The sequence below is a fragment of the Microtus pennsylvanicus genome, chromosome 11 (genome assembly GCF_037038515.1).
Source record: "Microtus pennsylvanicus isolate mMicPen1 chromosome 11, mMicPen1.hap1, whole genome shotgun sequence".
Classification (NCBI taxonomy): Eukaryota; Metazoa; Chordata; class Mammalia; order Rodentia; family Cricetidae; genus Microtus; species Microtus pennsylvanicus.
This window is the reverse complement of record NC_134589.1, coordinates 71481124-71493764: the sequence shown is the minus strand read 5'-3', so window position 1 is coordinate 71493764 and position 12641 is coordinate 71481124. Positions and strand designations below refer to the sequence as shown.

The 12641-nt window shown below is 38.7% G+C and overlaps 1 protein-coding gene across 4 annotated transcripts in view; it reads left to right on the top strand.

Annotated features, from left to right (window-relative positions):
• Rnf130 (ring finger protein 130) overlaps window positions 1–12641 on the top strand; it is a 112125-nt gene that overhangs the window by 20426 nt on the left and 79058 nt on the right. For all 4 annotated transcript variants that reach the window (XR_012912418.1, XR_012912417.1, XM_075992791.1 and 1 more), the window contains exon 2: window positions 8921–9115. Coding sequence is in view for 2 of the 4 variants with exons in the window: in XM_075992791.1 (XP_075848906.1) it covers window positions 8921–9115 (195 nt within the window). In the remaining 2 variants the exon portion in view is untranslated. The remainder of the gene's footprint in view (window positions 1–8920; window positions 9116–12641) is intronic.

Below are 12641 nucleotides of genomic sequence, written 5' to 3'. Positions count from 1 at the left end.
CTAAATGCTCATGAGAAAGGAGCAACAGCTGTGGAGAGACATTGGATAGTAGAAAAACCTACATAATTAAGTCAGCCAATATAATTTTTTATTTTCTTTTTTATTATTTTTATTGAGCTATATATTTTTCTCTACTCCCCTCACTTCCTCTCCCTTCCCCTTCTACCTTCTCCCATGGTCCCCATGCTCCCAATTTACTCAGGAGATCTTGTCTTTTTCTACTTCCCATGTAGTTTAGGTCCATGTATGTTTCTCTTAGGGTTCTCATTGTTGTCTAGGTACCCTGGGATTGTGAATTGTAGGCTGGTTTTTCTTCACTTTATGTCTAAAAGCCACTCATAAGTGAGTACAGATGATAATTGTCTTTCTGGATCTGGGTTACATCACTCAGTATGAAGTTTTCTAGATCCATCCATTTGCCTGCACATTTCAAGATGTTATTTTATATAACCTGCTTATCTGGTCTTGATTTAATTTGGTAAGTAATTTTTATCCAGAAAGTTGTCCATTTCCTTTAAGTTTTCCAATTTTGTGGAGTATAGATTTTTGAAATACGACTTAATGATTTTCTGGATTTCCTTGGTGTCTGTTGTTATATCCCCCTTTTCATTTCTGATTTTGTTAATTTGGATATTTTCTCTCTCTCTCTGCCTTTGGTTAGTTTGGATAAAGGTTTGTCTATTTTGTTGATTTTCTTGAAGAACCAACTCTCTGTGTTGTATTGTTTCTATTTTATTGATTTCAGCTCTCAATTTTATTATTTCCTGTAGTCTAGTCCTCCTGGGTGAGTTTGCTTCTTTTTGTTCTAGAGTTTTCAAATGTTCTGTTAACTTACTAGTGTGGGATTTTTCCAGCTTCTTAAGTGTAAGCATTTAGTGCTATGAACTTGCCTCCTAACACTGCTTTCATTGTGTCCCATAAATTTGGGTATGTTGTGCAGTCATTTTCATTGAATTTTAGGAAGTCTTTAATTTCTTCCTTTATTTCTTCCTTGACCCATTGATGATTCAGGTGGGCATTGTTTAATTTCTATGTGCTTGTGGGCTTTCTAGAATTAGTATTGCTGTTGAATTGTAATTTTAAGCCTTGGTGATCTGATAAGATATATGGGGTTATTTCAAATTTTTTGTATCTTTTGAGGTTTGCTTTTTTACCCAGTATGTGGTCAATTTTTGAGAAGGTTCCATAAGGTGCTGAGAAGAAGGTATATTCTTTTATGTTTGGATGGAATGTTCTATAGATGTCTGTTAAGTCCATTTGAGTTATAACATCTGTTAGTTCCCTTATTTCTCTGTTCATTTTCTGTCTGGCAGACCTGTCCAGTGGTGAGAGTGGGGTGTTGAAGTCTCCCACTATTAGTGTGTGGGGTTTAATGTGTGATTTAAGCTTTACAAGTGTTTCTTTTACATATGAGGGTGCTTTATATTTGGGACATAGATGTTCATTATTGAGATTTCCTCTTGATGATTTTTCCTGTGACTAATACAAATGTCCTTTTTTTTGTCTCTTTTGATTGATTTTAGTTTGAAGTCTGTTTTGTTAGATTATTAGGATAGCTACCCCCGCTTGTTTCTTAGGTCCATTTAATTGGAAAAAAAAATTTTCCAACCCTTTCCTCTCATGTGATGTCTGTCTTTGAGGTTGAGGTGTGTTTCTTGTATGCTGCAGAAGGATGTATTCTGTTTTTGTATCCAGTCCGTTAGCCTGTGTCTTTTTATAGGTGAGTTGAGTCTGTTTGTATTAAGGGATATTAATGACCAGTGATTCCTAGCCTCTGTTATTTTAGTTATTGTTGTTGGTGATGTTATTGTGTGTGTTTTTTCCTTCTTTGGGATGTACTGCTGTGAGATCATCTATTGTCTGTGTTTTTGTTGATGTAACCAACTTCCTTGGGTTGAAATTTTCCTTCTAGTACTTTGTGTAGGGCTGGGTTTGTGGCTAGGTATTGCTTAAATCTGGTTCTGTCATGGAATATCTTGTTTTGTCCATCTATGAAATTGAAAATTTTACTGGTTATAGTAGTCTGGGCTGGCATCCATATTCTCTTAACGTCTGCATAATGCTTGACCAGGACCTTCTGGCTTTCATTGTTTCCATTAAAGAAGTCAGGTGTAATTCTGATAGTTCTGCCTTTATATGTTACGTGGCCGTTTTCCTTTGCAGTTCTTAATATTCTTTCTGTATTCTGTATGTTTAATGTTTTGGTTATTATGTGGCGAGGGGAATTTTTTTTTTGATCCAGCCTCCCAGAAAAGCAAAGAGCAAAAGTACTCAGAATAAAACAGCAACTTCCAGTGGAGTGGTAGGAGGCAGAAAGGCCAAAAGAGGCATGTTGATAGGGCAAATGAACACCCATAAGATTATATCACTTAGTGATATCATCACCACCTTAACTTGTTTGAGCATACCCTATAGTGTCCATGCTATAAGGATTATCTCCTAACCACACAGTTCTCAGAATGATTCCTGTCATTAAGCAATGCATGATCTTACATACAAGGTTAAGAGAGAATTGAAATGAATAGAGAAAAGGAAAAATAAAACATTTTCAACAACAGTTAACACCCAGTAAACGTAAGTAATAGATGGTGGCTCAGTAAAGGAATACAAACGTGAGAAAAGGTCCCGTCTGTGGGAGCGGATAAAAGAATGAAAGCTACACACCAACCAGTAGCTGGACACTAAAAGTAAAATTTTAAAAATTAGGAACAAAAATAGAGAAATTTTGTTTTTTTTCTTTTCATCATAGGACTAGAACTTTGCAAAGAAACCCCCCCACACACACACACACACAAAGAAAGACAAGGTAGAACTAGGAAGTCTGTAGACTAAAAAGATGATAATCTTTCAGGATAGGAAAGGAAAAGTAATCAGAACACAACTGACAACGGAAGCCTTCATTCAGGCAAGTTTAATATTACTTGTTTGTAGAAATCAACTGATAAAACATGAGTCATCAAGCAAAAGTCAGTGACATAAGAGACTAGGAAGATGGCTCCACAGGTGAAGTGCTTGCTGCACAAGCCTGAGGACCACAGTTCCAATCCCGGAACCCAGTAGAAAGCTGGGTGGGCGTGGCAGAGGTGGGATCCCTGAAGCAAGCTGGCTAGTTAGACTAGCCCAAACAGTGAGTACCAGGTCCAATAAGAGGTCATGCCTCAATAGATAAGGTGGAGAGCTGGATATCAGCCTCAGGCCTTCACATGCACACATTTGTGTGCAACTATACACATGTGAACACATATGCACATCATACAATACATATTCCAAAAAAGACACTTGAAACAAAGTTTTTAGTCTCTCTTTTTTCTTAATTTCATTTGCTCACTCTTCTTACATCAATTTTTTTGTTGTTTTTGTGGACAAAGAAGTGAAACTAGGGCTTCACACTTTACTAGACAGATGCTCTACCACTAAGCTATATCCCTAGCCTCTCCCTACTTCAGATATGTTAAGTGTTTCCTATGTGCCAGACATATTGGAGGAGATATTGGATTGCACCTTCTAAAAGGAAAGAGTCAGAAATAAACAGCAGTTACTGATACAGTACAATGAATGCCAAGAGGGATGCAATTCTGGAGTGCCATGGCAACTTGACAAATCTACCCAAATTGCCTCTGGAGGAAGGAGATCATGCTGCAGAAGACTCCAAAGCTCAGAAAGTGGTTGACCATGAGTGTGGTAGGATGGCATTCCAGGAAGGGGAAATAAGATACATAGGTTCTGAGAGCAAGAGGCCCTGTGAGCCAAGAGCAGACTATAATCTGTCTCAGCTACACATGCAGAAAAGTGCTTTGCTGGGTTCTTGATTTTGTATCACTCTCACCCCAAGAGTTTTGCAGCAAATTGATGGTTCTTGGGGCTTGGGAAGAGACCGTTAACACACACAGAGCAGGGTGATTGTTCCATATGTGAGGAATTTGATTTTTAAGAGGTGAAATCCTGTTAAATTAATCATGTGCCAAGTTTTGGACTATTACAATGGGAAAATAGATTTTATCTGTTAGTTCATATAAATAACTTTAATTTTTTACAATTGTTTATTTAATAATTTATTTAGCTTGTGTTTGTAGCTAGGTATTGAACTGGTGTGTGGCATGGTATGCTGTGGGAATCAGGACAGCTTGTGGAAGTTGATTCTCTTCTTTTACCATATAGATTCTAGGGACTGAACTCAGGGCATCAGCTTTGACAACAAGTGCCTGTACCAGCTGAACTACCTCACTGGCCCACAGTCTTTTAAATATTTGCATTTCAAGGGCTAGAAGGACTGGCATTCCTGGTGTGAATCTCCAGCTCCACAAATAATAAAAATAAAGTAAAATCCCTAAATATTTACATTTTCTGCATAGTGGAACATTTTCATTCTCCCATTCCAAATAGGGTCTTTCTTGAACTCTGCAATCTTAAATTTGTATTACAGCTTCTGCTATGTATCCATCTTTCCTGAGTCTCACACAAGTTCAAGATGCTTACACACACACACACACACACACACACACACACACACACACACGCATGTGCTTCTGTGTGTCTGGTGGATTTAAGGTTCACTGTGTTTGTCGTTGTTTCACTACTAGGGATCAACCCCAAGACCTCATGCATACGAGGCAAGCATACTTCAGCGGAACTCCATTCCCAGCCCCAACCTGTATTTTAGTCATTTCCGTGCCCCATCCTTTCTGCTTGGGCAACTTTTCAGTGGTTCTGTTTAGCTTCCCTGACCCTCCACCATATGTTCTTTTCCTTTCCTGCCATTCTAAACACTCTTTCTGGTGTTTACTCATATGGTGTTGATATTGGGTCAGTCATACCACCTCAGTGTTTAGCCCATTTTATTTTTCCTTGATACTTGGTTTGCTTCTGAGCACATAAGCTAAAAAGAAAATACTTACTAGGCTTGGAAGGTGGTTGGTAAAGTGCTTGCAAGGCAATAGGACCTGAATTGGGTCCCCAGAACCCACCTAAGAAATACCAGTCATGGTCGGGTATGTTTGTAATCCCAGAACTGGAGAGATGGACTCAGGAAAATCTTTGGAACTTTACCAAACTCATCTAGCCTAATTGATGAGCCCAGACCAGAGATCCTGTGTCAAAGATGAAAGATATTCCTCAGGATAACACCTGAGGTTGTCTTCTGGCCTGCAAATGCACATGCATGCACATATGCATAAAAAATTCATTGAGGCTGGCCGGGTGGTGGTGGCGCATGCCTTTAATCCCAGCACTCGGAAGGCAGAGGCAGGCGGATCTCTTTGAGTTCGAGGTCAGCCTGGTCTACAAGTGCTATTTCCAGGACAGGCACCAAAAACTACAGAGAAACCCTGTCTCGAAAATTAAAAAAAAAAAATTCATTGATGTGAGAAACCTGTGCTTGTTTGGGTCCTATCAAGAAGTAAATAAAAGCCTCATTGTTTCTGTGTTCAGCAGGAAAGTCTATTTAGGAAACAAAGTTTAAGAGTTCTGGGTTTTTTTTTTTTTAACTATCTTTTGGTGGTGCTGGAGTTTTACCCCCAGGGGCTCATATAAACTAGGCAAGCACTTTACTGCTGCACTATTCTCAGGCCTCAAGTTTTTCTTAGTGTAATAATTTTACACGATCTGTAATTTCAGATTTTCATTATGGTTTGTTTTTTTCAGCTCTGTAACTAATGAATGCAAAGTCAGAGGCAATACCATCTTAAGAAATTTGAAAACTATGAAGTAAAGTGGTTCTGAATTTGAACAGGATTGCTAATGATGCAATTTAATAGTCCAGAATTGCATAGATCTTCCATGTTTCAGTGTTTTCACAAAATAAATTGTTCAAATACAAATGGCATTAAATTTGCAGTAGTACCACTTAATCACAATGGGCAGCTGTTTCAGAACTATTAATACTATATCATTGTTCATTTATTTTGTAATTAGAAGGAATATTGAGATAGAATACATGTACTGCAGTTTTAAGTGGTTGTAAAAACCTCATTTTCTTCTCTTGAATAATAAATACTGCTTCCTGAAACAGGAACCCACATGTCTCCTTCTTGTACACATTGCATTCTTACTGATGTTTTGCTTTTGGAGCCTTTTTGGGTGAATTTTATGGAGTAGAAATATTGTTTTGGATATACAGTTTGTTGTTAGAATTCGTTTGGATCTAGCAGTTGTTCTAGAATCTATTCTTTTTTTTTTTTTTTTTTTTTTTTTTGGTTTTTCGAGGCAGGGTTTCTATGTGGTTTTGGAGCCTGTCCTGGAACTAGCTCTTGTAGACCAGGCTGGTCTCGAACTCACAGAGATCCGCCTGCCTCTGCCTCCCAAGTGCTGGGATTAAAGGCGTGCGCCACCACCGCCCGGCTAGAATCTATTCTTAGTGGGTAGGGATTCCTGTAGAATGTCAAAGTTTTCTTCCGTAGATTAATGGATTTTTCATGGTACACTTTTGCTGTCCCTTTGCAGCCTGAGAACACTAGGGATGCTCTCAGTAGACTGAACTGTCAGAAGGAGAGAGCCAGCACTTAGGAGCCAAGAAACATGGAACATGTTGCAGACAGTGGGATTTCCTGTACAATGGCTTCAGACATCCCAGGGAACCAAACTGGATTGCTAGGACAAGATGGGGGGGGGGGATACTGAAGAAAAGAAAGACAAGTCATTTTTAGGCAGTCTATAATAAAAAGATTATTGCTAACTTCTTCACATATGTAACTTTGAGATGACAGTATCAGGCTCAGGGTGTAACTCAGTGATAGAACGCGTGCATAGTCTAAGTGAGGTCCTGGGTGCAATCCCCTGTCCTCTCCAGTAAGCCCGGTTTTGTAATAAGTAGAAGTTTAAAATCAGAGAGGTTAAGAAACCCATCACAGTTGCTCAGCTAGTAAGTAGTTGGTTTAGACTTGTAGCCCTTGTGTTGCTGATTCCATATTACACAGTTTCCTCTTGACTGCATTGTAAAAGTGCGTGAGCCACAGGGAGAAAGGACACCACAGAAAATGGAAGTTTCGTATAAGACAAACGTGCAGATACCTTGGAGTATTCCATAATCTGCATTTTCTACCAGGGCTTCTATATAGCAGTCCACTTTGAAAAATAACAAAACACTAAAAACCGTTTTTTGGTTGCTCCATTTGGATATGGTTGGACAATTTCCTGAGACTTAAGAGGTTATCATAAAACATCTTTTCAATGCTCCTTTTTTAAAACAGCATAATTATCTGTGTAATAGATACTGATGGAGGTAAACAATCTGCTTCAGAATTTTAAAGTTTCATAATGTGATGATTGTGCCTCTCAGTATTTGAGGAAAATCGTGTGACAAACTTTTTTTTCAGTTTAAGTGTTCTCTGATGCTGGGAGTCAAAGCCAGGGCTTTATATGTGTTACTCATCTCCAGCAATTTACACTTACTCTGTTATCCTTTCCACACGCTCACACATGCCACCCTTTCTCTCATTAATGAAGGATTGCTGTATTACGGATGTAGGCGAGTAGCAGGTACCTATCATGATAACATTGTAGAATTGATACACCTCCTACTTCCTGTGTTTCTAAAGTCCTTTCATAGAAAATGTTCTTATTGTGTCACCTCCCTGCCTCCCTCCTCCTTCATAAGAAAACTTAATGAACAAAATTTACGTGGGAATGGTTAGGTGTGACTTTTCATATCAGTAACATCTTTACTTTTTTGGGGGGTGTGGTTGAGACAGGATTTCTCTGTGTAGCCTTGGCTATCCTGGAACTCACTCTGTTAGACCACGCTGGCCTCAAATTCACAGAGATCCGCCTGCCTCTGCCTCCTGAGTGCTGGGATTAAAGGCGTGTGCCACCACTGTGTGACAACATCTTTATTTTAATTGACAAATACTATAAGCATCTGGTTTCTTTTGCTTTGCAGCATGCTTACAAAAAACAAACATTTTCCTACTAATATTCTTTCTTTATAAATCATAATTATCCTTTATTACTAGCACCTATTACTTAGGTATGATTTGTTTGCCTCTGAGGTTACCCTTTGGGGTCAGTGTGCTGTGATCTCCTTCTTTTCTCCATAGTGCACACTGGACTGATAGTGACCGACTACAGGAGGCAGAAGGTCCTCTTCCTCCCCCTGTCCCTTCCCCTGCCTGCTGACTGATAGTCTCTAGCCCTGCCTTTCGTGGCTTCTTTCTCCCTGTAGATCACCTTTTTGTCTCATTTTGACTCGTTCTAAATGGGCAGGGGAAGCAGGGGCTTCTTTGTGGATTTGCAGAAAGTGTCATGTGTGGGAGGAAAGATGGAAGAACTTAGTTTGACCAATGGAAATGTGTTTGTAAGTATTTCGAACAAAGTCTCTGCAGATTTGTAGAGTTACTTTTCCAGTAAATGTAAAGTAGAGGAATGATGTTTTTTCTTCATATCATTTTTCACTTTTAAATATAGGCCCAAATTTAAATTTTATGATTTCCTTTGACATCTATTAAAAAGTTTATTTGCCATGTTTGCATTTCAACATGATTACTTGGTAGCTGAATTAAAGATTACTTTGGCCGCCTCACTTACCCCCAGGCAAAATTCCTGTTTCTTCGTGGTGGTGATAGGAGCAGCAGTGTGTCTAGAAGGTAGTAAGTACAAATGGATGGATTGGAAGACTGCTAGGCTGGGTTTCTAGGTTTGCCTTTTCTCCTCTCTTATCAACTACCTACCCTGGTTTTTACTGGCTTTTTTTATTTTATCTGTGAAGTTTAAAAAAAGAAAGAAAGAAGTTTCCTTTGTTTTACTTTGTAGTACAAATAGCATTCTTTCTCCTACAGACATTGATTAGATTCATTGTGCTGCACTTTATGGAAATACATACAGCCTTGCTGCGGTGAGCTGTGGATCTGCACAGTGTTTGAAAAACAGAAAGACACCAATAAAGACTTACTGACTCCATCTTTCATGTACTTTTCTTTTTGTTATTTAGTGGCTGATCATCTGGGCTGTGATCCTCAAACACGATTCTTTGTCCCTCCTAATATCAAACAGTGGATTGCCCTGCTACAAAGAGGAAATTGCACCTTTAAAGAGAAAATATCACGGGCTGCTTTCCACAATGCGGTTGCTGTAGTCATCTATAACAATAAATCCAAAGAGGAGCCGGTCACCATGACTCATCCAGGTAAACAGGAAAAGGGGCTTTATTTTTTGTCTTTCTTTTTTAAATTATGGCTTTGGGCATTCTTCTACCTTTGATGAAATCATAATCTTAAATGTAATTCTATGATTATATTAACTTTTGGTAGTGTCATTTGTGCAGGTGCATGTCTTTTTTCCCCTTTGGTTGTTTTTCCTTTAATAATGTCTAAAACCATCTGTAATTCTTCCTAATGGCTGGCTCAGACTGGTCTCCTAGTAGTTTTGCTCTTCTGTTCTTTGTGTGATGACTTCAGTTACCCTGTGCTTGATACGGGGTCCTTCTCCCAGACTACTGTGGGCTTTTAAGGGTTACCTGTTCAGGAGGGATTCTTTCTGTGTCATTAACTGTTGAATTAAGTTGAATTAAGTCTTGAATTAAGTGCTGAAGCTGCCTTAGCAATGAGTACATACAGCCAGTGAGATACCATTTCATTTCTTGTGTGAAGTACTTAGGGTAATTGTTTGTATAGCAATAGTTGCAATTTACTCTATATATGTATATGCCCACCACTTTGCCGTGGATTCTTAAGAGCATTTGCTTCTCTTGCAGAGGACCTAAGTTTGGTTATAGGCATCTGTGTCAGGTGGCTCACAAATGCCTGTAACTCCAGCTCCAAGGGATCTGACACCCTCTTTTGTCTTCTGTGGATGTGTGTGTGCGTACACACAGTATATGCACATACATTCACATAAATAAAAATAAATTTTAAAAACAAATAGATGCTTGTGGCAGTCCTTGTAGTCACATATGATAAAGATTCTTGCCCAGATGAGAAGACTAAAGTCAGTAAGAGCCGGCAGAAGAGGGTTACACCCAAGTTTACTAATATGCATTCAGTTTCAGGAGCTTGGCTCTGAGCATCTAGGGTTTAATTTAGCTTTAAATTCATAAAGATTTATAATATAATGTCTTACTTAAGAAATTGCTTTTTTTTGTTTTTGTTTTTTGGGTTTTTTTTTTTTTTGGTTTTTTGAGACAGGGTTTCTCTGTGGTTTTGGAGCCTGTCCTGGAACTAGCTCTTGTAGACCAGGCTGGTCTTGAACTCACAGAGATCAAGAAATTGCTTTTTTTTTTTTAAGGAAAACACCCTGGGTTTTATTTGTTTTTACATTTGTTTGTTTGTGTAGGGGGTTCAGAGAACAACTAGAGGGAGTAGATTCTTACCTTGCACAGGGTAGGTCGTGGACAGATGGAGTCCGAGGATCTAAATGATCAGCCAGCCTAGTTGAAACAGCAAACTTCTGGTTCAGTGAGAGACTCTGACTCAGAGCAGTAAGGGGGGCAATAGAGGAAGATTCCTGATACCCTGCACCCACGTACCTCCATAGTCATATACGTGCACTGCATCACACACCACACACACACACACACACACACTAAAGAGCAGAAAGTTTGTCAGATAGTGTAGATTTCTCAGCCGCATTCCTCACAATATCCATTCATTCTGATATGCTCCAGAGGACCCTGTAAAGAAAGAAATGTAAAGGACAAGCTTTGGGAAATGCTTGAATTAGTGCACTTGCAGAGGCTCTTCGTGCTCATTGACACATGAGGTCTTGGAGATGTCTTAGAGGGAATAATTCTTTGATAAAAATTACTTTCTGGGCTTATTTGACCACACAATTCTTAATCATCGATTATAGTAACAACAAAAATAAAGAGGCTGAGAAGTAGAGTACGGGGTGAATTCCAGAGGAACTGCAACTTCTGTAGGGCAAACAGAATAGAGGTGAACATAAGGGCAGTAGCAAATGGCATTTCATTGTGTCTGGAAATGTCTTATGTCGGTCCCATTTAGAGAAACCTTAAAAATCAGTAATAAGTAAACTTAATGTAACAATAGACAAAGGATTTAGTGAATAGACATTTCAATAAGCATTAGAAAAAATGCAGTCTAAACAATGAGATACTGTTTCACACCCATTGGGTAAATGTAACCGCTGTTGGGAATGTGGAGTTCAACCGTTTCCTTAAATTTAAGCATAAATTTACCATATCAGCCAGCAGTCTTATCCCTAGCAGCCAACACAAGAGAAACAGAAAAAAGAAAGCAAACGAGAGGGGAAAGCGTACACAAGGTCGAATGTTTAAATGTTCCAGTAGAGTATTTCAAATAACCAAGTGGAAACAACCAGAATACCCATCAGCTCATGAGTAAGTAAACAAAACAATACATGTCCATAGACTGAAATGCAGCTTATCAGCTAAATGGAATTAACTGGGCTGAGAGAAGATTGTGTGGACCAGGGGCCAGACTAAGCTATCTATTGACTTCTAGGCCAGCCTGGGCTACAAAGTGAGACCTTGTCTCAAAAACCGTATTGATACATGGATAAGCTTCAGAAATATTATGTTAAGTAAAGGGAGCCAGACACAAAAGCCAGCTACTGCCTGGTTCCAGTTTATATAAAACATCTTGGAAAATCAGCTTTAGAGAAACAGAAAGCAGGATTGATTGGTGTGAATGACAGCTATTAATTGAATATGGGGAAACTTTTTGGGCATGATCGAAATTTCCAAAACTTGGATTATAATCATGGTATTTTCTATAAACTTACTAAGCTATGCACTTACAGAAGGTCACTATGGCCTGGAGAGATGGCTCAATGGCTAACTGTACTCACCGCCTGTAACTCCAGATCCAGGGGACTTGATATCCTCGCCTCTGTGTATACCTGTACTCATGTGAACATACCCATATTGTAGACACATTTTTTTAATCTTAAAAAAAGAAGTATAAACCTATGGCATACAAATTTTATTTATTAAAATTATTTTTAATGCATACTAAAGATCAGAAACAACATAAAATAAATTTCTGCTGAGAACTTGTCATTTTATTCTATCACTGAGGGAGCATGAGACAAAGCAGAGAAAACTCACTGAAGGAGAATAAAGTCACAGGAATACTTAGTCTGCTTCCTTTTGCTATAAAGGACATAACTGGGACAGTTGACGAAATAAGAATCTTTTTTGTTGTTTGGTTTTGTTTTGTTTGAGACAGGGTTTCTCTCTGTAACCACCCTGACTGTCCTGGAACTTGCTCTGTAGTCCAGGCTGGCCTCGAACTCACAGAGACACACCTGAAAATAAGATTCTTTAACTAAACAGTTCTGGGTTATATGTCCTCAAATATTCTTACTTTGACACACCATCAAGTGTTCATGAGATAGTCTATTGTTACTTTTATTCCCATTTTAAGTGTTCAGAGGAGAAATTAAAAACATAAAGATAAAACCTATTTTTTAAAAGTAGACAGGTATAAGCCGAGCAGTGGTGGCACACACCTTGCACACGCCTTTAATCCCAGCACTCAGAAGTTCAAGACCAGACTGGTCTACAAGAGCTAGTTCTAGGACAAGCACCAAAGCTACAGAGAAACCTTGTCTTGGAAAACACACACACACCCACCAAAAAAAAAAAAAAAAAAAAAAAACTAGTTTCCAGGATAGGCTCCAAAGCTACAGGGAAACCTTGTCTCAAAAAAAAAAAAAAAAAAAAAAACAAG